Source organism: Brachypodium distachyon, chromosome 4 (assembly GCF_000005505.3).
Source record: "Brachypodium distachyon strain Bd21 chromosome 4, Brachypodium_distachyon_v3.0, whole genome shotgun sequence".
NCBI lineage: Eukaryota > Viridiplantae > Streptophyta > Magnoliopsida > Poales > Poaceae > Brachypodium > Brachypodium distachyon.
The window spans coordinates 35,080,399-35,104,119 of NC_016134.3; the positions used below are offsets into that span (position 1 = coordinate 35,080,399).

The following is a 23,721-nucleotide window of genomic DNA, read 5'->3' on the forward strand; positions in this document are numbered from 1 at the left end:
GACGAGATCCTCCTTCGTCGGGGTCGCTCTCATCGCTAGAAGGATCACTCGGAGAGGGATCTCGACGTCTTCTTGGAGGGTCAGAGCGTCGGCGAGGATTTCTTTCACCGCCGGCGAGGGCTCCTGACTCCGCCATTTGCTCATTTCCGTGTACGCTGGGATCTCGTTCTCCGCGGGGCACATCTCGAGCGGAGTTTGGTTGCCACCTTGTTCGGCCCCGGCGGGGGGAGCAAGGGGCGCTTGCGGGGCGCTCGCAAAGCGAGGTTGGTTCGGAGCGTGTGCGACTTGGAGAGCACCGTGCGGCGGAAGTCCCCAATATGGGTGGTACCAAGGAGCTCCATGGGCGACTGCGGCGAGCGCCAATGGAGGTAGTCCCGGGTTGGAGGGGTCGTAAGCCGGGACTCCTTGGTTTTCCGACGCAGATCCCCCTGACGCCACATTGTTTCCCCTTGTAGGCTCCGAGGGCAAGGTTACTACCGGTTGCAGGGGAGGCGACGCGAAGCCCATTGAACGAGGCATACCGAGTTCCGCGCCCCTTGCGGGGGCGGTAACCGCAGGTAGCTCGCCGATCCTTGCCACCATGTCGGTGAGGACCGAAGGACCGTGTACGGAGGTTCCGAGTGCTTCGGCTCCTTCAGGGACGGCCGGGAGTGGGGGTGCGGCCACGACTTCCGTCGTAGCGCCCATGCTTGCGGCGACATCCGGATTGGTGAGAATTTCTCCTTCCTTGGGAGCCCCCGAGGCGTTTGCTTTCTTTGTTTGTAACCGTGTAGATTTCGCGGCAAGTTGGGCACCCAATGAAGTAGGCTTCGTCGGTGCCATCAAATCTTCAATTGCGGCGAGGGTTCCCCACGGTCGGCGCCATTGTTGTTGTTCTAGAAAACAACAGGAGTACAGGGTGCCAATGCTCGATGGCACAAATGCGAGAATAGTATGTAGGGGGTGTACGCCGGCCTTATAGCGAAGGTCGCCGTACACTTGGACAAGTTGACACGTCGATATTTTTTTAATAGGTTCGGTCGACCCTGCAGGTACGACTTAGTCTTATGTTAGGAGAGGCTTCGAGGGGGTCGTTAGTCGGGTGTTTGGGCCGAACTCGTCTTCCCAAATCACCTGTGGCGAGAGATCTTTAGGGGCCGTCTCGGACTTGGGCTGAACTTGTCTTCCCAAGTAGCGAGGTTGGGATACCCTCGAGACTCTAACCCGATCTCTCTACTTCGAGTCGAGACCGTACTAGACGGCTCGGAACCTTGAAACTAGACTTCCCAAGTCGCGTCCCCGAGGTCGAGTCGAGACTAAGCTCGACCCAAGCACTCGAGAGCGGGCTCCTTAGGTTGTTCTAGGCCTCTCCCCTTTGATCTTATTCTAATGGAGAGTGAATGATACCCTTGAGGGAGAGAGAAAGTGAGGGTAAAGTGGGAAATTCACCCCTAGAGCTTTCTTGACCCCTACTCTAACTCCTTTGACCATGGTACGGGAGGTTTAACCCTTTGACTTCTTTGACCGGCGCTTAGTTGGCATGACTATGCCTTGTTGGCGATTTGACCGGTCTTTGAGATTTGTTGACTTGGTCGTCGCCACGAAGGATTACGGGCCGGCCCATGTAAGGAATTTATTATATTACAACAAGATACATCCAAATTTTGACAAACTTGAGACATCTTTTATTGGGTGGAGGGAGTATTATGTTTAAATTTAGCTGTCTATGGGGCTAAAATTCAACTCATGTACATTTACCAAGATAATTAAAATAAGCACCATTAACTATGTAATGGGAAGTTGCTTTTGGATGTCCTCGTCCCTGATGAGTTGACGACACCATTGAAACCCCATGTCACGAGCCATGGGTCTATCTTTTGAAATGACTAGAGAGGGTAGTGTTCGATTGCCAGAAGACGATGGAATATAATGGAACCGTTCATATTTCTACATAGTTTTTGTGTTTGTTTTTAAGAATAGAAAAATGAAATGGAGCCACGTGACTTCTCAGAGAAGAATATTCCTCCAATATGCTGAATCATATGATAACTCAAACAGATAGGAGCCATTCCGCTCCGAGTGAAACCAGTAATTCAAATATTTGGTGTAGGATATAAAAGTTATAACCGTTCCATTCCTATCGGAATAGAAATGTTACATTTGATTCCATCTTGCTCTGCACCAAAATACTCAGAGAACAGAGAAAACAGAGCTGCTATGAATGGAACGTGTGAGCAAACAGGTGCTATAGAAATTTATGTCCGTATATTAGACCTCTCGTTTTTGGAATCTGGGTGATCTCCAGACAGGTTATAAATCAGTGTTTACCAAACGTCTTTGGTTCATAACTCCCCCAGGCCCAGGGCTACGCGTCCATGATGTCTAGTCAGAACTGGCAGGAAACGCTCTGTTACTTGAGTAGTTGGTTCAAGAGGTCTTTTGATACCATGTTAAGAATTAGGAGCTGAAACGCTAAAGCACTATACTCGTATTCAACTGGAAAATTCCTGGCTTAGTTTAAGCCATTATGTGTACAAAGATGCCGATATTCATCCAATAAAAGGACAACTTACGGAATAGAAACAAGCCTTGAGGGAGAAAACGAAGAATTTTTTTTTGTTCTTTTGCAAGAAGAGAAAACAAAGAATTTATACAGCCTTCGTCTTGGACGTGCCGTGTGCGGTCCAAACATGAGACTCATGTAGTTCCAATGGCACAGTCCAGTCGCCAGTGATCATAATCTTGTCAAAATTCACCCTGGTGGTTTCTCGCATACTCTGCTCGATATTCCAATATTTCAGATCTGATGACTGTGTCTTTTGTTGAATGGCGCAGAAATTCCATCTAGACCATCACACATTTGCGGAGCTCAGCGCATAAAGCGACCCATGGAGTCCGCATCTCTCACCTTGCATTCGGTAATGAAACCAGCTCTCACTGGCCGGTGATCGGAGAACTTGTAGTTACAAGTCTCGTATCGGATTTGTTTCATGCCCTTGCCATGCCAAAGAATGCGATCACACCTGCACAAAAATAATATATCACCAAATTATACCTCAAACATTGCATATCATATACAGCCTTCTGAACTAGGCATCATGCCAACTCACCATGCAGGAGCACGCTTCTTCTCTCCCCGCGCCGTGTCGAAGCACCAATAGTACTGATCGGAGTTGGGCTGATATTTGTAGGTGGGAGAGAAAGTAACCGACCCTTCTTGCCAACCCTCAAAAACCCGACCAGTTAAGAACTCGGACACTAGCTGCGATAAAATAAAATCAGGAGAAAAAGAAAATATAGTTGTGTTTAGTAATTTTCTAGTCGTTTTATAACCTGATTAGATGGGAGGTCAGGTTAGATAGGCAAACAATACCTGATCATTTTCCAACAAGGTGGACCAGTTCTTGGCTGTCACCAGCAACCTTGTCTGGGGCTCTTCCAATGATATTCTATAATTCAAGTCACCAAGCAAAACTACTTGACTGCAAAGATGGGAAAGTAAACACAAAAGAAATGGCATAAGCAAATCGTCTGTACAAATTAAACAGAAATAAATGACGCACATAGTGATGTACACATAATATCATTTAGCATCTTGCTGCTGGATTCTCGTTTTTTCAGCTGAGATACCCTTGTGTCACATCAAAGTAAGAGCTAAAGAATGCAATCGTTGGAGTAAAGTCGAAGCAACCCCATGTACAGTATCTGTGGCTATTTGATGCTAAATCACTTGGATATCCCTCATGATTGCCCATTGGACAAATCTAAGAGGACCACCAAAAGCAAAAACTTAATATATGAGGTCAGTGAACTAGGATGTTGTAAACCTACTCATGATCAAGGATCTTCTTTGGCAGTTTTTGATTTCCACCACCACGGAAGTTCGTCCTTGCAAGTATGTCGGCCGCATCAAAGTTTCTCAGCAATATATCCCCTTGTTTGCCACCTGAAGCCAGGTGACAACAAACAATGCAAAAGCTCGTCTCATGCAACACAAATCGAACTGACACCGAACCCTACAATCCACATGTCAACATATACAGTCAATGATCATGAGATTGCATAGATGGATGGATATGCGCTTCTTACTGCTCATGCATGCATGCATCCGATGTGTACCTTGTTTCCTAGGTAGCCCATGATACCTGAACCAACACATGACACATTCAAATGGTGAATGTATGGCCTAAGATTGCTTCTCGTCCAGACTGAGGTAAAGATGCCTACCATCTGCTTGCTCCTGATGCATCTAAAGTATCCCTCTTGTGCAAAGCACCCCACTGCACTGCTATTTGTAGTTGTATGGTGCAATTGTGCTCCATCTTGGCTCTTCTCTTTGTTCAGTGCCTTCCCAATTAGTGAGTTCCACTTTTTAGATATGAATCTATTCCTAGGACCAAGCACATTTATTGCATTGAGTGGCACTATTTCTTGGAACCTAAAGCACCATGAGCACAAATATCATTCAGAAAGAACTGAACAGCATTGTTAACAATAGATGAGATGCCACTTAGCAGGTTGAAGTGAACATTCCACGTACCCCAGAACATAGATGTCGTAGGAGTTAGCTCTTGTGTCCAACCAATCCTCCAAGTCTAGATCATCAGATGGTGTTATGCCACCAACATTCCATGTGCCAGTAAACACCCTTCATATGGACAAGAAATTATCAGAAAGAAAATGCTATGAACAAACTCAAGTACAGTGAGAGGTGCCCCCAAAATCACCTGTATTTTGGTCCATCCAATGGCCTCTTTCCCAAGGGTTCATCAACTGTGCTCGAAATCTCAGAGATGGATTGATAGTCATGCAGTTGCTGGTGATGCAGTATCTTACTTGTCACCATCCTTGGCAGGATGATCTAGAAGAAAAATAGCGGATGTTTTATGCTTCAACTCTGCAACATATGAAAAAAGGGTGTAGCTACAAATAGATGTCAGCTCACTTGTCCAAACTTCCTGTTCACTCCCATCTCTCCCATGTTGTACTAGGGGCGAGGAAGAGATTGTCTCACTGTCTAATAGTAGCATGCAGGAACCTTACATACATCAGCAAGTAATCCCCAAACACGGAGAGTGTTGCAAGATATATAGCTGAGCAAATGGTCAGGAAGCGGAAAAACAGTAGCTAAGATGTTGACAGAGTTGCATGTCAAGAAGCTTCTCATCATTCCACTAACTCCAAAACTTCCGCATGTTATAGTACTATATAATTGGCTTAAGACATGTTAAGCTTTCTGAAGACCAGTGGGTTCACTGCTGGTTCTGATCTTTACAAGAGACAGGAGTTGTAGTTTAAATTCGGCATCACTTGTGTCCATGGCTCTATGCTAAAAAATCGTACGACGATATTACAGTTAACACCAGGAGAACAATTAAATAATCAAGTGGTGTAATAAAATGTTTATATGCAATCCAAAGTGTTCTGATAGGCGAGCTGCACTGTCATGCTTGATTGGCTGAGAAGAAACCATCCACTGTTAAATAATGGCTGGGTGGGAAGATACAAAGGCACACTTGTGCAACTTGCTTACCTAATATATATTTGTTATCATTATCTGTTTGTGATGCTACCTTCGGTTCTGGTTAGAAAATCACTCAACTTGTGTACAACTTTTGCTATAATTTGGACTCTTATACTATCTGAAAAGATCTCAAGACTTTTTCGAAGGACCAAATGAAAGAAAGAGAAAAGATCTCAGGACTGTATCAGCCCTATGCTGTGGTTGACTGTGTGGATAGATCCTGCAAGTACAGACGGCACATAGACCCAAAAAATATAGTGTTAGTGCGCTTAATTATGTGCTTTTTCTAACATAGAAGTCATAGTATGCTTACCTGTGCTTGAATTCCAAGAGGAAGATGGTATGTCCGATAGCTATCAGGTTGAGCTCTTCTTCAGAGGAGAAAAGAAGTTTCTGTTGGTGAATTCCCAAGCCAGCTGCTGGAGACAAAATGAACAGGAAAAACTCATCTTGCTATATACTCCTTACTTCAGTATTAGGGGTCCTGAGGAGACCCCTTCTTTTTATCCCATCATTATTTGACAAAAGAGAAATTCAAGAATCATAAAAGGATAAAAAAGGGGCATCAAAAGGGACAAGCAAGCACCTCTAGGCAGGACAGTGCCCACCGTCCATTCCTGAACAATCCAATTGGTGACTTCTAGCTTGTCCAATGTTTCTTGACAAATACCATTCTTGTGAAACCATCGTCGTTCTTTTTAGCAGAGAGAGGAATCAAGGCAGGAGTAGGATGGTCCCAAATAAAGATAAAAACAAAATAAAAGAGAAATAGTGTCCGTGCATCTCTCTGATAGACCTAACCATATATTGGAATGCAGTCATGCACAGCTGTGGGAATCTAAAAGGTTTGTAGCCACATGCCCACACGCACTATCACCTGATCTTGTAAAGGGACGGTAGCTGTTTCCAGTCGATCTCCAGTTGCATACCTTCAGTACTAGTAGAAGGCTAGGTGCACATTACAGGCAATGCATAGGTAGCTATCCTTTTGTCAAGAGATGTTGTATGCATACGAAAAGCACAAAAAGAAAGTCACAATCTTCCGTATGTTACTGATAGACAGGTACTAAAACTTCATCGACACAGACGAACAAGGAAGGTGTACAGTATATCTGGTGTAGCTCTAGCTTGAAACACATGAAGCATTAAACAAAAATTTGTACTTGGGGACACTAAACGTACACAAACTAAAGATCTGCCAATCAACTACTTATTTTAGTCAAATATCAATATTCACATGTAACAGATGTTTTGATAAATAGTCACAGACTCACAGTAAACAATGGTCAATGTCACAAGCTGCGACCTTGATGAAGTCTTGACAAAGGCAGAGTGGTAGCAGCTCACTTGAGTTGCATGGTCCGCTTGAAGGTGAGGAACCTCTGGTACATATGCCACAAACCATGATTATGAAGATGGAAGGGCCATGAGCATCGCGACTCGGATGTTAGCTACAGTTCGACTAACATGCATGCATGATTTGATATTTTGATTTCCATAACTCCAACAACACTTAGTTTCCATATCATTGTGACCATGGCATCTCATCATAATCCTAATTACTTATGATTCAACAGATAAATCATGAGCACGTCTGAGCCTTGCTAGATACATGGTGGTTTCCCTCTTATGACGATGATAAGGAAGATGGTATACCCACTTTAGTAATACTGAGAAATCAAAGGTCAGCAAACCAGATTTGCTTGTTCCAGACAGATTCATCACATACGGTTGCCAATATGTCACTAGAATGCCTTTCATAATACATTTTCGTATATAAGCAAAATAAGTCATCAAGGTCTCTGGTGAGTGAGAAACAAGAATGACTTCCTCCTTTAGATACAAAATAGGACTTAACTAATAGTAGCTTTTCCTGCATTGTTGATCTGCATGACTGCATGCACCTCGTCATGGCACTTGTTACTCAACCATATCACAAAACCTTCAGCATGGAGAGATACTGGAACAGACCAATATCATCATATGCCAAATTTGGTTAGCTTCTTTAGTGCATGATGCTTTATTTTGTTCGATATAAACCCTCAATATTTTCTTCATGTGTGGCAATGCAGAAGCCAAAAGGGCGCATTTCAATGATCAATATCCACTTCACATACATTAATGGGTGTCGATCAATATGGCCAATTGGCCAGGAGCAGTCCAATATATTTGCAAGTCAATACAACTTTCTTACTAACTGTAGCATAAATAATTAAAAGTTGGATATTGAATCTATCTATCTTTCTGTCAAGTTACCGTTGCAGTATTTAAACCATCATCTTGTCCATATTATTATTTAGTGGAAATGAGCTGAACTGTATCCAACACACACCATGCCTGTTTCAAAATACCTGTGCAGCGCCATGTGTTCACAAACAAAGGATGGATGAAATCAAATTTCGATGGAAAGAATATATACTGTTGTGGAACAGAGGGAGTACCTCAAAACCTCAGTGTCATATCTGATAGACTAATACTGATTTAAGTGCAAAATGACTCTGATCAACACTACCTGCAAAATGCACAAAGAAATAGGGCTGAACATATGATATGAGCCAGGTTAGAGAACATACACGAGAGGATCATATTTGCTACCAACAAAATGTGAATCTTGGACAGGTTACAGAAATTGTAAAAGAAACAATCATCTTGCATCCAACAGCACAAATGCATAACACAAAAATCGAAACAGAAATGCACATCATACTGACTATTTGCACAGGGCCAAAGCTATGCAATGGCTCAAGAGCTCAGCTGGTTGCACGATGCACACACAAAGAGAGGCAGTCATAAACAACATGTTGCACAGACAAAAGACGATAATAAACATATAACTAGTCATGATATTTGCAATAAAAATATATAATGTTTCAACGCCATGCCTATTCTACATAAAGTTCCGTTTCAGAAACAACCATCTTAGTCTAAATTTTGTAGTAAAAGCAAGTGATTTGCTTGTCTGCTATGCACATTTCATGCCCTGTCTAAAGTAGCTGTGAGAAATTATGTAGCATCAGTTACCTCATGGTACATGAAATAACCTACCAGCCTGCTGAAAAACTGATTCAACACAAGGAGAGGTGATTGCCATCCTATTGGTTATAGCATGTTGACTAACACTAAAATTCTTCACTTCGGAAAAAGAAATGCAGCGAAGGAGAAGATTCTTTTCACAATTAATGCCATAAATCAACTCGTAAAAGCAGAGAGTCAACAATACGTTTGAAGTATTGAGAGTTTGAACCAAATGAAGTGAATATTGGCATTATTACAAGCCCATGAAATATTATTGGAATTGCAATGACTGGAGACAGAACTACCTTTTGGCTTTCATCATAAAAAACAACTGGGCATTGGGCTTATGTTACGGGCAAGTATCAACAAATCAAAGCGTTGTCTATTTTGATTACCTAGTTGATGACGCTGCACAAAATTATCCGATAATGTGCACATCGGGAGAGATGGATGATCAAGATAAACCAGAAACCAATGAGAATATCCAAATGCAATCCAGCAACCAATATTGAACTCATGTCTTTTATTTGGGAAATAGTATTTAACTAATGCATAGAGTGGAAGTACATCATTTTCAACATAACTATATATGTTGTGCAACTTACATCTCAGGTAGGCTCCCTCCATACCCTTTATCAAAATGACTAGACAAAAATGTCAATGGAGACAGAGGCAGACTACTAAGACAACATGTATTACATTTAGCTTATTCTATACCATGTTCCAAGTGGAAGCACCTCATAGCTCATTCACCTTACCATCTCTGGAGAGCATTAAGCCTTGAGCTCAACCAGGTGATGATGTCATTTGCTATCTCATCCCTTTCAGGCTCAAAGAGAAGATCATGTAAATATCCATCATACAGTTTTATAGATTTGTTTGTCGACATTGATGCTTGGTAGAGTCGTTGGGATGCTCTTGGGTCAGTTATTGTGTCGGCTGTCCCATGAAGAACTAGAAAAGGGACGGTAACTCTGCTTAAGTTTCTCTGCAAGTATGATGATATCCGGAGAATTTCATTGCCTGTTCTAACTCTAATTGGTCCAGTATACACAAGAGGATCTGCATATTTGATCTTCAGAGCCTCAGGATCACGGGAAACAGGATGTCCTCTCCTATGCAGGGCACTAACTCGGTATTTCGGAGCTAACACAGAGAAGATTGGTGCAACAACCTGATGTTGAGAATGACAAAAATGTAAGAATCTGGGAAGAACGGAATCTTTTTAACTAAGGTCCGCATTGCAATCAATCGTAATCAAATGAAATTATTGCATCCCGCACTAAAATTGCCAGCCTAAAGGTAATTCTTTGCAGAAATACATCCTGAAAGAACACATTAAATTTCTGACTAATAAGTTGGAGTCAGAATAGTGATGATGATGCTGTCATAACAGAAGTGTGATACTGATTCTACAGGAATTCAAATAAGTGTCATCTTGTCGGAATAACGCAGTTTAAACTTCACAAAAGCTACTCACATTCTAGTGAGGATAGTATTCCAGGAGCGTAAGGATTGTGTGATGTAGAAAATGAAGAAGAGATGGATGTTGTTCACAAAACACACCCCCAACCACTACAACAAAATCATTTAATAAAAGGTGCTTACTTTGATAATCGGATGAGACGGCTGAACATGAATGGCTGGCGAGGTCAAGATCAAACCTTCTATATGAACTTTCACACAAGGATCTAGTGCTGCCTTTGGGTGATGAGTAAACAAAAGGAATCAAGGTTAGGATTCTACTTATGTTGCCTGAGGTCTCAATACCACCAAGAGAACCAAGCAATACAACCTAACTGCTTGTTATACCGGCATACCTTCAAAACAATAGCTCCACCTGTGGAGTGGCCAAATAAGAAGCATGGCAAACCATAGTTTTCTTCCAACACAACATCCTCCAGGAATTCTTTCTGTGTGTCATGAATTTCCATAAGTTCAGGGAAGTCTAGATATGAAAGAAGCTATGAATTGAAATGTATATCTATGCAGTTATTCTGTATTAAGACACAGTACCAAGTCACCAACAGCGTGATCAAGCGATGAAACATAACCATGCACCCCATCACTTCCACCATGTCCTTGGGAGAACAGATCAAATTCAACAAATTGAAAATCAGAGACTCCAAAGGTATGCAGGGAAAGAAAGAATGTGAGTGTAAACCAGTTTCCTCATTTCCAAGATAGCGGGATAGTGTCACTAGAATCATTAAATCAAACATAAGAAATATTCAGCATAGATTCATACTATCTCATGTATCTATGAATTAATTAGCTTATTTATATTGAATGATCGCATACATAGCTGACAAGGCAGCAGGCATCCTATGACTCCTAAGTTAACTGCAGCATAACTTGAAAAGGCAATAGCCATCTAAGGTTTGAGCCTATCCACTGTAGTGTTGTTCATCTAGTATGGATATCTTATTATCTAAAATTTCAGGTGAACTTTGTAGTTAGTAGTAAAGAACTAAAGACTACAGAAGGATTTATGGGACCTTAACAAAATCACTATAAGTAATAAGCAGATCAAATTTGAACACCAGTACATCAGAGGATCAAAATCACTCTCTCTAACTCACCGATCCAGTCCATTGCATAAACTTTAAGCCCTTGATCATTCAACAGCTTTGCAAAATGGTCGTATCTTCCACTGCGGAGCACTAACTGCTGTCAGCAAAACCCATTATGAAAATCCATCTTGGCATATCGACATATATACCTATGCTCGTTTAGACCATGTAGCAGAACAACGATGCCCCTACAGGATTTTAAAAGTAACATATGTCAGGATAAATGTCTACAGGAAATCATTCAGTAAAAGAAGTAGTGTCAGGCGGCTCATGTCATGATATAGTAACAATTAGTCACTAACACCTCCGTCTAAATTCAAGGTTTCTCGTAGCATAAGGTTCGGTGCAACACAGCACGAAGGCCAACCGTGAACCATGTAAGCTAGTCCACCCACATACAAACATTAATAGTATACTAGCTAGTTGGTTGGTAAACTAACATTTTTGCTGCCATGTAATCCCCATATTTGCATGGTCTAATTCCCCACGAAAACACCACATGCAAGGACCCGACAAGCCTCCGCTCTCAGTAGAATATTCTGATGTTCCCCCATGCTTCCCTATTACTATCAGACAACGGATGGTACCCCAAGACAAAAATTCTTCGGTGTTATGCACCAGTGGACGGTACCAACACACATCAAATCCAATCCCGCCAAATTAACACAAGCGTAATACATGTAAAATCATCGTCAACAACGAACTTAACACAAACAGGCACGCTGCCACAAGCGCGTCAAATAGCAACACAACAGCGAGCGCTGCGACTGAGCAAATTATCAAAAGTACAACATAAATTGAAGTTCCGCGAAGCAGTGAGGGTAAGGAGGTGTGAATACCTGATAGGATCGGCGGCAGCCGGAGTCCACGATTGGGTGAAGAGGGTGTCTCCTCTCGTCGTCTCGAACACGGCGAACTCCCTCCTGCTCCTCCCCATCCCCGCCGCCTCCGCTTCCTCCTGCAGCCTCCGGATCGCCATGTCCCGCCTCACCGCCGCGTCCATCTCCACCGGCCCCCTCCACCACCTCTTCTCCTCCTCCTCCCCTTCCTCAGCCGCGGCCGCCATCTCCGATGCGCGAGACACAGCGACGCAGAGCCGCCGCTCCCTCGTGGCGACAGGCAGCGGGATGACGACCCGTACCACTGCCGACAACCGCGGCGCCGGCGCCGGCCGGAGCGAGGGAAGCGCCCTGCCCGCCGGTGAGGCTGCCGGGGCCCGCATGTCGGCCGGGCGCCGCGGCTAGGTCGCTCCGAGTAGGAGAAACCGAACCGTTGATCCAAAGGCGCGGTTTGAATGGAACAGTGGGAGCGCAAGGGATCTCGCGATGGAAGCTTCCCTTCTCCGGTGGCTCCGAAATCTCCCGTCAAATCTCTCCGTCTCGCCGTCTCGGTGTCTCCTTCTAATCTTCTTCTTTCCGAGCTTTTATATTTAGCGAGGAGTACGAGTTTAGACGAAGTTTTACATTCCTCGTGGCACTTGGTCTAACGCGGAGTTGGGGGAGGTGGGACCCTGGGTGCTGCGCTGGATTGCGTACAGTACGGTGACGATGACACGTAGGTCTACAAACACAACAGTCAGGCAGGTGCACTGGGCACACCCTGGACCGGCTGTAACCGTCTAATGCCGGCACTGATTGGATTTCACTTATTGACATCAGCTGCATTAGACCCCGCACGTCAGTGCCACCTATTTAGGAATATAAAAAAACTTAGAAATGTAATTTATATGGTCTTGTATTCTACATTTTTGATACCCAATAACAACCAAAACAACACTGATTGGATTCCACTTATTGACATCAGCTACATTGAACCCCGCCCATTTAGGGCCTATTCGGTTTGTAGGATTTTGGATTCATGGGAATAAGAAAAGTAAAATATTGAGATGTCATGCCCACTTCAATCCTTTGGAATTTTAAATGAGGTCTCACCTAATGTGTAGATCCTTAAGAATTAGTTTAATTTGAGACCAATCCTTACGAATTTAAAACCTCAATTCTTATGAAACGAATGCTACCCATAGGAAACATCCTTAGTTCTGAATTCCTGTGAAAATCCTCTAAAATTCCCGCAAACTGAATGAGCCCTTAGGAATATGAAAAAACTTAGAAATGTAATTTATATCGTCTTGTATTCTACATTTTTGATACCCAATAACAACCAAAACAACTTTGCAGTTTGGTTACATCATAGCAAATGCATATTAGTACTGTCTCTTAAGAGATTGGAGTCAGATGAGTTTTTTTATGCACTGTGGTGCAAATGAATTCTTTCACAAAATTTCAATGTGTTGCAACCCAACAAATCAAATGACCCAGATAAGAAAACATTTTTTACATTTTTCTTTTCAGTTTTCTTTGTATACTTTGAATCAAAGAGGTACTCCTACTCGCTTTAACCAAAGGCGGCTGACCATTAAAAAATATAATAAAATATTCTCTTCAGGTTTATAAGGCCTCCATGCATTCTTGAGATGTAAATTTGACCAATAAAATGTGATTACGTGACACATAAATCATGTGAACTAGATGATGCCCCGCACATTGTTGCGGAAATTTTTAGTCAACAATAGAAGTGTTCCAAATTGAAAACATATAATAAAATTGTACATTCTTCACTTAGTGGGAATAGCTTGATGGAAGTAACATGCATGCATGTGCAAAAGTATGAGTTTTCCACTAAATATGTGTGAACAAATTAATTATGTGATGATGTGGCATGCTTGCATGTTTAGAGAAATCAAGTAGTGGTTTGCTTCTACTTAGATATAGAAGATTTGTATTCCAAAGAAATTTTCAACAATATATTTTAAATAAACAATAGCTCCTATATTAGTTATTTAATTGATAATCAAAGTCAAATCTCAAAATGTGAGGCTTTCTCTGCTTTATGGGTCCAAACTCTACTTTTGACTTCATGCACACCATTTCATGTAATTGGAGTACGCAAAGTTAGGTGATGCAAGCTTAAAGATTTCTTCCATTGATACACATACGTGAGTCGATGCAAAGTTATTGGAAAACTCCGACATTTCATTGAGATGAGAGTGTATGTGTATGTGACTGATGAAATTAATCGATACTAGCTAAGTGCCCGTGCATTGCAACGGAGACATAAATATTCCAACGATCACGCTAGTGTCAAATATAGGTTAAGCATGTTCATTCAGCCACTAGTTTTTCTTTTTTCAGAACATAGTTGACAAGCCATTCCGTACTGCTAGTATGTAGTAACATGCAGGCAAACTTCACATTAAATTGTAGCACTAAATTATTCAGATTTTCTTTTATGTCCATACTTTGGTACGATGAACAACAACGAATTTACATCCCTAATCAATTATTCTTTTTTCCCAACAATTAGTGAGCTCCTCCTCGAAAAGAAAAGAAGGAAAAAGGCAAGTTTCAAAGGGCATTGTAAAACTTCTCTTATAAAAAACTAAAACGCCTACAAACGAAAAACGTTGAGTTACTTGTATGAAAAACAAGGTAAAATGTAAGGATCTATTTGATTGCCCTGTCTCTATTCTTGAGTAGCTCATAGCCATATCAAGGACATCACAATATAAATAATCTTATGATGGACAAATGATAGAGTGAAAGAGAACAAGCATATGACAAAATATAGAAGAGGAGGGGATTGGATCGGGTCAGAGATTCCCTTGTGACCTGAGCAAATAGTCTTCCTATATATCCTTCTAGATGCCCTCGAAGTAATCAACCCTACGAAACTCATAAAACATAGTGTTGTAAGTAACATTGCCCGCACCAATTCCCTTGTGATCCATCTCAAAACATCACCGTCATCTCAGACCAGAAATACCTTGCCTCACAATACATAGGCTAGTGTGAGTGTGAGCTCCGTGGTCAGGAATCACTCCGCACAACTCCATTTCATCAAACAAGCAACTTGCACAAGCTCTGTATGTTAGCATGGTGAAAATCTGGGGCATCGTCTTGAAAGTCTCCCTCTTGTGCATTTCTTCGAGCAGCTTGAGGGCGTCAAGAAAGGAAGAAACCTCCCTCTTTCGCAGCAGGTGTCCATCCTCGAGCAGTATGGCACGGGCTCCAGGACGAAAACGCGTAGCACGGCGTCATGCATGGTAGAACAGATCGAGCACCTGGGCAAGGCCAGCATCCTTGAACTCCACGTCTGGTGTCATGGCCCACTTTCGGTGGTTGCCATGGAGCTTCATGTTCGGCGGTTGCCATGGAGCTCGACGTGCAATTGCAGTGCTAACCACGCAGTCCACCCAAGCCTCTGGCTCGCCATGGCCGCACGTGCCCAAATCGATTGCTGCTCCGCTGCCGTATGGCTACGCCGCCATGGCCGTCGTCCTAGCTTCGGCTTCTGGAGCTATGGGAGAAGAGGCGGCGAGCGGAGGGAGAGAGGAGGCGATGCAGCTGCGGGGAGGGGCAGAGGGCTGGCGGCTCGTTGAGGAGGAGGGTTTGGGGTGGCGGCGGCTTGATAAAGAGATGAGGGGATTACGTGTCAAAAAAAGAGAGGAGGGGATTATTGAGTTTGACTTACGAGGGTCGACGGACTCAGACTGCCAATTAAAGAATAGTATATGCTTGTATACACAATGGGTCCCATCGGGTAACAAAGGTGAGGCTTAGGACGTTATGGCTAGACGGTGAACCGGACACCGGGTCTAGAATCATTTTCGTTGTTGTGTTTCATGTATGCATTGTGTGTGACACCCCCAATTATGAAATGAGATTTATGTGTGTTGCAAACTTTCTAAGTTTACACCTCTTGCAATAGGTAGGTGGGGGGGGGGGGGCACACTGGTAGTACATGTAAAAAAAATGCATTAAAAAATCTCAACCTTTCCTAACTAATATAAATATACTTTTGGCTGATAAGATGAAAGACATCGCACATGTTGCTAAATACAGAGTTTTTCCAACATAGTTCGTGCATTTTTACTGTGCCACATCCAAAAACTCAACTTAAATCTTAACAAGTCGTGTGTGTCAGTGTGTGTTACCTGTTTTTTTTTGTACAATGTGCCATGACGCTCTACTCTTATGGAGTATTTTTTTTCTATTCTCACATTTCCGGAATCTTGGTTTTGAAGATTGTTCTTCGAAGAGGTCATGACACTCTATTCTTGTGGAATATTTTTCTATTCTCACGTTTTTGAAATCTTGGTTTTGAAGATTGTTATTTGAAGAGGCCATGACGCTCTACTCTTAGGGCATCTCCAACAAGAGTACTTAGCAGATACTTATATTCTCTTTCTTGTTTTTTGGGTTGAGGTGGAACCAAAAGTTGAAGAGATGGTTTCTCCTGCAAGATACCACTATTACACGGGTACCAAGACTAGAAAAGAGGATGACAGTGGGACTGCTAGGAAAGAGAAAAGTATAAAATAAATAGCCTCTATATAATAAAGGACTTTGCTATCGCGCGACCATACGCGCATTAGCTGCCGTGCGCGTACGGTGTATGCCACAAATTAAGGCATGCAGCAACCCGGGCATGCATTGCATGTGTGTGAGGGGAAAAATATGTGCACGCGAACAACTGGTTGCATGTTGTGTGTCAGGAAGAGAAATATGCTCATGCATGTCTATAACTTTGCTAATTTGAAACTTTAAAATATTATAACTCTTAAACCGTGTACTCGAATTACGATCTATTTTCACGGTTAGCTTTGTTTCGACGAGATTTTCAAAAGTAGATCACATATTGGTATGTTTTGTCAATTTATTTTTTCGCTTAAAAATTACCACCTAATAATATATGAAATTGCCACCCTGATCCTAACAAGTTACCATGTGACAATCTCATACAAAATAGAATGGTAACTTGTGGGTCAAAGTTACCACGCTATAATACAAGAAGTTGCCACCTTATTAGTAATAAATTATCACCGTGCATAACATGGCAACTTCTAGTGGTATAGGATGGTAAGTTGTGCATCATCGCCAGGTAACGGGAGAGTCCGAAAAAGTTTGTCGAAACGTAACAAAACGGGATCTAGATTTGAAGCTCTCGTCGTGACGAAGCCAACAGTGAAAATGATTGTAAATCAAACATTATGAATCTTCCAAATCAATTAGCACAACACTAATGTGCATGTGCAAGGTTGAGTATGTAGTATTTTTAAACTCTACGTAGAATACCTATCCATGACTTATACGAACGACATGCAATTTCTTTTTCGCTTAAAAACTACAACCAAATAATACGTGAAATTGTCACCCTGATGTTAACAAGTTGCCATGTGGTAATCTCATTCAAGGATGTTAACTTGTGGATCAAAGTTACCACACTATAATACATGAAGTTGCCACCTTGTTAGTAATAAGTCATCATCACGCATCACATGGCAACTTCTAGTAAAATAGGATGGTAAGTCATGCATTATCGCCTGGTAACACGAGAGTTCGAAAAAAGGTTTACGAAATATACTAAGATGGGGTCTAGATTTGAAGTACTCGTCGAGGCAAAGCCAATGACGAAAACGGATTGTTAATCGGGCAAACGGTTTAAGCTACAGGACATTTTGAATCTTCCAAATCAATTAGTACAACACTAGTGCATACATGCATGGGTCACAATGCAGCATTTGTAAACTCTACTTGTGGCGAATATCCATCTGAGAAATCGACGTACGCGCGGAATGACTTAATCAACTAGTACATCCGGACGCGGAATGACCTAATCAACTAGTACATTCGGACGGCTCGCTGAGTGAGTGGATGGAAGATGCCACCCTGGACACCTGCGCCCAACAGCAATCGTGCGCGCAAGACAACAAGGTAAAGAACGTCAGCTCGTTATGAAATAGGTATAATAGAAGAGAGATAAGATTAAAATAAAGAGATAAGTGATGACATGAAGCTATTTACGTGTTCCCGTTAAAGATAAGATGCCCTTCTATTCTCACATTTTTGGATCTTGGTTTCCAAGATTGTTCTTTGAAGAGGCAAGGCAACGCTTGCCCCGTCCAACAAAAGCTTTCGTTGTTTCTTCTCGGTCGGATCCAAAGCAAACATAAGCGTTACTCTGATCTGCACCCTCCATTTGGAATACTAATAAATTTGCACTGCGCACTCACATCTGCTTGGCACATGGCATCGCACGCGTCATTTTCCCACACCCGCTCCGTTTCGATCAAGCAAGTGCGCGACGGCGACTTGCCGCCCGGGACCGCCTAGACCCGGTCCACCGCTCCCCACCTAAAAAGGAAACCGGAAGCATGTAACCATCCGTTTGCTCCAATTCGTTCATGGGATAGCTCCCGAAGACCCGAACCAAACAAATCGAATCCCAATCGCCGGAGGCGGAAGCCCGCATCGAACTCGGTCGGTAATGGCGAGCCTCACCGTGCCGCCGGGCCCCCCTAACCCTCGCCAGGACGCCATCGAACTGCACAAGGCCTTCAAAGGTCCGCGTCTTTCCCCTCCGATTTTTTCCCCGTAAATCGCGTTTTTGGTTCAATTCGGCCGGAGAATACGGCTAGCGCGGCTGTAGGCGGTGTTTTCGCGGCCGCAGGGAGGCTGCGCTAGACTGTAGTTTTGAACGACTGCAGTTTCGTTGCAGCGGTTTGTGTGATACCTAAATGTTAGCCGAGTCTCAGATGAGTTGAGGAGCTGCGAGAAACGTTTCAGGTAGAAATTGCTGTTTCTATCGAGCGGCTGCTCGGATTAAATTTTCAGAGGACGAAAGGGATGGTGGTCGGTTAGATTTTGTTTTCTGAAAATTGCTGTGGAGGAGTTCTGGTGGAGGTGAACTTCTTGTTAGAAACCTAGAGCTTCACATGTTCAAATAGTTAGAGGTCAGAATGGACTGAAGTCGGGATCGTGATATATTTCAAGTTGCAGTGATGGTAACTGCAGTACTGCACCGACTGAGGAACATCTGTTTGACCTGTTCTGAATAGAATTTGGAGTCAAGTGGATTGATATAAGATCAAGGAGAGACGAGTTCTGTCCTGAGAGACGGTGCTTCGGGACGAAGTGCCATAAGTGTATAATTTTGATGTTCACATAAATAAGAATTCGGTGTATGCAATATTTATGGGCTATTGTCGTGTATAATAATTGTGATTACTGGTATCCTGGTTCACAACTTGATATATTGCCTCCTAAATTTCCTTTTCTTTTATTATTTGTTTCCTTCTTATCCCTTCCAATTATGCATTCCTTCCCCTCAAACATCCCAACCATCCCCATATGTTCGTAGTAGCTTAATATTCAAATTGCCAACTGCTTAGTGCCCCCCATGAAAGGCTCAGCATCTGATCAAGGTGCTTTCAAGAATTTATTTGCTATGGATGAACCACTTATTATGGATGACAGCTACTACCTATGGCATAATGGTGATGTAGGAGTTTCCATGGCAGTGGAACTTGGGTGTTGTAACTATTGAAGTTGTGTCCCCTATTGTACCAATACTACTCAAGTTGTACTGCCGATTTCCATGATTATTTGCACGGTGCACCCTTACCGTACATATAAGTACATATTTTGCTAGCAACCGTGTCATAATATGCAGTCTAGTGGCAAAACAGCATGTTTAGCAGCAAGTTCACAAAAGGTGCCTTTTGAGATGGCAAGATAGTACTTCCATTTTGAAGCCAAAGGTATCATTACAGTTGGTGAGTAGTGAGCATTATTGTTTAATAATATGAAGTTCAGTTTGTTTCCTGAGGTACCTTTACCAATGCTACTGTTTCTGTAACATAAGTTATTCTTCAGATAGGGCAGGACTTAATAAATATGCTCTTGTAATGCCTGGTTGCCGTGATCAACTGAGAATGAATAGTCAAGAAAGTTGCCTCAGCAATTTACTGGCTTGCACAAATTCTATATTTTTACTGGCTTGCAAAATAGAAAGAAAAAAACTTCTTTATTCATTTCAATCTTCATCATTTGTCTTCTTTATTAGTAAGTACTCCCTCCGATCCTAAATTCTTCTTTACTTCCTGATTATGATTTATTTTGGTTTGGTTGCCATTCTTACAGGGTTTGGCTGTGATAGTACAGCAGTTACAAATATACTTGGTCACCGCGACTCAATGCAACGCGGATACATTCAACATGAATACAAAACTATGTATTCTGAGGAACTTTCGCGGCGTATATCATCTGAACTCAGTGGAAACCACAAGGTATGGATTCTTTTTCCTTTTTGAATAATAAATCAAATTGTCAGATAGTTACACTAGCAGAAGCTGTATGGTTAATCACATATATAACAGATGCACTGAATAGAAGTACTGATTTGCATAGCTACTTCTATAATTGTTAGCCAAAACTGTGTTACTTCAGTTCGCAGTATAGTTGAACTACTCAGTTATTGTGCTAGATATGGCTAACCTTATGGTATATGTTTCCAGAAAGCAATGTCGCTCTGGATTCTTGATCCTGCTGGACGTGATGCAACTGTTTTGAGAGAAGCTCTGAGTGCCGACTCTCTTGATTTGAGAGCAGCTACTGATATCATATGTTCCAGGACACCATCACAGCTGCAAATAATGAAACAGACATATTATGCAAAGTTTGGTACATATGTTGAACATGATATTAGTCAGCAAACAACTGGCGATCATCAGAAGGTTTTGTTTCTTATTAGAGTATTTGTTTTATGTTTGCTTAACTTCTTCATCTGATGCATGAAACTTGAAAAACATTTGAATTGCATACTTCGGTGTAGCATTTTTCTGGAGAGTAAAATGCGTTGGAGGTCCTATAAGTATCACTGGTATGCCAAATTAGTCCTAATAATATAAAAGTGCATATTAGGTCCAGAAAGTATATAAATGAGTCACCTGAGGTCCCAAATCAACCAGCTCATCTTTGACCTGCATATGTGGACCTCCACCACGTTGAAGGAGTGCAGCCACCTCATCTTCTCCAACTCCTGCGAGATATTGGTCGCCAGATTTTGCTGCGTGTTCTTCGGTATATTGCAGTTACTAGTGAAATGCTAGCTTGGTGCCATTTTGTACTTCCATTTTGTATGTTGATACCAAGCTGACTGCTGCATCGGTTTTCCTTACAATTTGTTAATCAGTAAACATGTAGTATATATGTCCAAATTTGAGTTATACGTTCTGTGCTAATGAATGAGATAATGTATATTTCAGATCTTACTAGCCTACATAGGGATTCCACGATATGAAGGACCTGAGGTTGATCCCACTATAGTGACACATGATGCGAAGGACCTGTACAAAGCTGGTGAGAAAAAGCTGGGAACAGATGAGAAAACCTTCATCCGGATCTTCACTGAACGCAGTTGGGCACACATGGCAGCTGTTGCTTCTGCTTACCATCACATGTATGATCGGTCATTAGAGAAGGTAACACTATTGTCTATTTGTCTGTTTCCCTCTCCCATATACATTTTGGTGCTCTCTTGGAGTGTAATCACAAGTTTTCCTTACTGATGATAGGTTGTGAAGAGTGAAACATCTGGAAATTTTGAAGTTGCTCTGCTAACCATCCTCAGGTGTGCTGAGAATCCAGCGAAGTATTTTGCTAAGGTATCTCATTCGTGCTGTTCTCAGAAAAGAATATGTAAACATCATGATCTGATAGCAAGAAGCAAGTCGTATTTTGTGTTCAATAGAAGTACAACAGAACCTTTTTTGTGTCACAAGATTAATTTTAGAAATCCGGACAATCAATATCAGCTGTTCCATCATGTACTGAGCATAAATCCTGCAGGATCCTTCTGGGCGCTGGAGTTATCTTTATTTACTTTTTCATGCTACCTATTTTCAGTGAATATTTTAGTCATAATCCCAACATGACATCTTCTGCAAGGACTTTCGAGTAGGCACATGACTAGCTTGCTTTGGTATGTGTTAAGATTAATTTTAGCATGTGATCAATTAGTTTAATCACGTGTTAATTAGCATAATGACGGTTGATTAGCAACCGACGCCTATTCCCTTTAACCCACGATTTTCCCCTGCCTTCTCCCGTACGGGCGCGTGTGCCCAAAACTAAGGACGCCCGTGCATGCACATGCACCTCTTACAAATGTATGTATTCAGCACCAATCAATGAAACGGACACGATTTCATTCTCAATCTCATTTACTCTCGACACGTTATCACACACGTAGTCTCTAACAACACAGAGCAATAACAGAGAAGAAGAAAGGGAAAAACGTGCGTTAAAGGTAGGCGTCGGTTGCTAATCAACCGTCATTAGTGCTAATTAACACGTGATTAAACTAATTGATCACATGCTAAAACTAATCTTAACATTATGTTTGGTGCCTAACTTCCTTTATACCCCGTAACTGCACTAGGCGCTAACTTCCTATTTACTCCTACAAAGATTTCAACTGGTGGCGGCAGCCCGTCACCTTCAGGCCTCGACGCCTGTTAGATCTGACATAAACAGTTGAGATATGAGCAGATATAAATGCCTTTATATGACTTTAATTCTTTTTAATCCGTGTGAAATCAATAGCAATTCACGTCTGTTGTGCTAGCATCATTGATATGGAAATGTTGCTACTGGGCTATGCCTTCATCATTGTGATTATCTGCATATGCAGTGGTCCGAGACTCAAATTAACTGATAACACTATCAGTCGAATCATCTTTATTAAATCTCTTAGCAGGGCACCATCTCCTGCATTGTTAATCTTGACAGTTCTTTTGTGAACAATGTTAAATCAGGTGTTAAGAAAGTCCATGAAAGGTCTAGGTACTGATGACAAGACACTTATAAGGGTTGTCGTAACGAGGACTGAGATTGATATGCAATATATCAAGGCAGAATACTACAAGAAATACAAAAAGCCATTAGGTGATGCTATCCATTCCGAAACATCAGGAGGTTATCGGACATTCCTGCTATCTCTTGTTGGTGGCCATTAGGTATGTTATCTAGTGTTACTATTTTTACTGCTCTCAGTTAGAGAGTAGCACGGTGGTGCTCATATTGACCTTTCATGCGCCCTTCTCACATTGTAGGCCGTGTTTGTTCGACCATGCACACGTGTCTCCGTTGCATCACATTACCCTAAATGCAGTGGCTCTACCTCACTGTGTTGTGAGCTTCACTGACAATTATTTTACTTTCTGTTCCTTAATGTTTGCTCAATATATGTGTATATATTATTCAGATCTGGGGACCTTAGTACGATTGTTGCTTGCTATATGTTGGTGGTTCCATCTTCCATGGAGTATGTACTACCATCCTGATGTTACCATGTCATTTCGTTCGGTGACTGTAATCGGTTTTATTGTCTTTAACTGCAGTTCACACTGTTATTTTACTTAACTCAAAAATAGTCAGTGTGTCCTGGTTTCAATGGTTGCACGCTGTTTTTACCTTATGAAGTAATGGGGTCCCAGTTTTTCCCGTATTAGAGGGGAAAACAAATACGGGTGTCAGGAAATTCAGGTGCTTAATTCATCATCCAACAAACAATTTGAACAAACTCGTGACAACTGACAGTACATCAGGGGTGTGTACATTAAGAGCGAAGGAAGCATTTCTCTAGCTGGTACGCTTGAGACACAACAATCAAACATGTTTACGGAGTATCTAAACGTTACCGTGACAAAATATTACATGTATCTAAATGTTATGATATTAAGAGACAAAATATTACATGTATCTATACGTTTTTGGGTATAAATACATT

General features: G+C 42.0%; 3 protein-coding genes across 9 annotated transcripts; 1 reads left to right on the forward strand and 2 right to left on the reverse strand.

Annotated features, from left to right (window-relative positions):
• Nucleotides 1-2,436: 2,436 nt before the first annotated feature.
• On the reverse strand, nt 2,437-5,251 carry LOC100825249 (type IV inositol polyphosphate 5-phosphatase 9). The gene is made up of 8 exons (XM_003578030.4): nt 4,925-5,251; nt 4,707-4,840; nt 4,520-4,627; nt 4,099-4,417; nt 3,811-3,995; nt 3,353-3,461; nt 3,090-3,241; nt 2,437-3,002 (listed from the first exon to the last, which is right to left on the reverse strand). Exons 1-8 carry the CDS (start codon nt 4,958-4,960, stop codon nt 2,849-2,851), a joined length of 1,197 nt encoding a protein of 398 aa, XP_003578078.3. The 5' UTR covers nt 4,961-5,251; the 3' UTR covers nt 2,437-2,848.
• A 905-nt stretch (nt 5,252-6,156) lies between these two features.
• On the reverse strand, nt 6,157-12,519 carry LOC100825868 (monoacylglycerol lipase). Of its 6 annotated transcripts, none has more exons than XR_002960491.1 (9): nt 11,931-12,519; nt 11,241-11,279; nt 11,101-11,171; nt 10,535-10,599; nt 10,339-10,431; nt 10,127-10,219; nt 9,272-9,692; nt 7,945-8,015; nt 6,157-6,885 (listed from the first exon to the last, which is right to left on the reverse strand). XR_002960491.1 is itself a non-coding variant. In XM_024455215.1 (8 exons), exons 1-7 carry the CDS (start codon nt 12,311-12,313, stop codon nt 9,273-9,275), a joined length of 1,164 nt encoding a protein of 387 aa, XP_024310983.1. In that variant the 5' UTR covers nt 12,314-12,519; the 3' UTR covers nt 6,527-8,015; nt 9,272. The 6 variants fall into 6 exon arrangements, 2 of the variants coding, with proteins under 2 accessions (XP_024310983.1, XP_024310984.1); XR_002960492.1 differs by having other exon boundaries at nt 9,277-9,692; nt 11,931-12,517; XR_002960489.1 differs by having other exon boundaries at nt 6,527-7,854.
• Nucleotides 12,520-18,298: 5,779 nt separating this feature from the next.
• Nucleotides 18,299-23,385, forward strand: LOC100825553 (annexin D5). Of its 2 annotated transcripts, none has more exons than XM_003578031.3 (7): nt 18,299-18,493; nt 20,073-20,218; nt 20,447-20,665; nt 21,197-21,412; nt 21,506-21,595; nt 22,748-22,948; nt 23,045-23,385. In XM_003578031.3, exons 1-6 carry the CDS (start codon nt 18,418-18,420, stop codon nt 22,946-22,948), a joined length of 948 nt encoding a protein of 315 aa, XP_003578079.1. In that variant the 5' UTR covers nt 18,299-18,417; the 3' UTR covers nt 23,045-23,385. The 2 variants fall into 2 exon arrangements, with proteins under 2 accessions (XP_003578079.1, XP_024319319.1); XM_024463551.1 differs by lacking the exon at nt 18,299-18,493 and adding an exon at nt 18,541-19,705.
• The last annotated feature ends 336 nt before the right edge of the window (nt 23,386-23,721 follow it).

Excerpts from the sequence above, each read along its gene's own strand:
- LOC100825249 (XM_003578030.4), bottom strand. The coding sequence starts at position 4,960 with ATGGGAGAGATGGGAGTGAACAGGAAGTTTGGACAA. Across the intron at positions 4,418-4,519 it reads TACGACATCTATGTTCTGGG|GTTCCAAGAAATAGTGCCAC; the intron begins GTACGTGGAATG and ends ATGGTGCTTTAG. Across the intron at positions 3,462-3,810 it reads AAGAAGATCCTTGATCATGA|TCAAGTAGTTTTGCTTGGTG; the intron begins GTAGGTTTACAA and ends CCATCTTTGCAG.
- LOC100825868 (XM_024455215.1), bottom strand. The coding sequence starts at position 12,313 with ATGCGGGCCCCGGCAGCCTCACCGGCGGGCAGGGCGCTTCCCTCGCTC. Across the intron at positions 10,432-10,534 it reads ATCACGCTGTTGGTGACTTG|AAAGAATTCCTGGAGGATGT; the intron begins GTACTGTGTCTT and ends CATGACACACAG. Across the intron at positions 9,693-10,126 it reads CGTCTCATCCGATTATCAAA|GTTGTTGCACCAATCTTCTC; the intron begins GTAAGCACCTTT and ends TCTCAACATCAG.
- LOC100825553 (XM_003578031.3), top strand. The coding sequence starts at position 18,418 with ATGGCGAGCCTCACCGTGCCGCCGGGCCCCCCTAACCCTCGCCAGGAC. Across the intron at positions 20,219-20,446 it reads AACTCAGTGGAAACCACAAG|AAAGCAATGTCGCTCTGGAT; the intron begins GTATGGATTCTT and ends ATATGTTTCCAG. Across the intron at positions 20,666-21,196 it reads CAACTGGCGATCATCAGAAG|ATCTTACTAGCCTACATAGG; the intron begins GTTTTGTTTCTT and ends TGTATATTTCAG.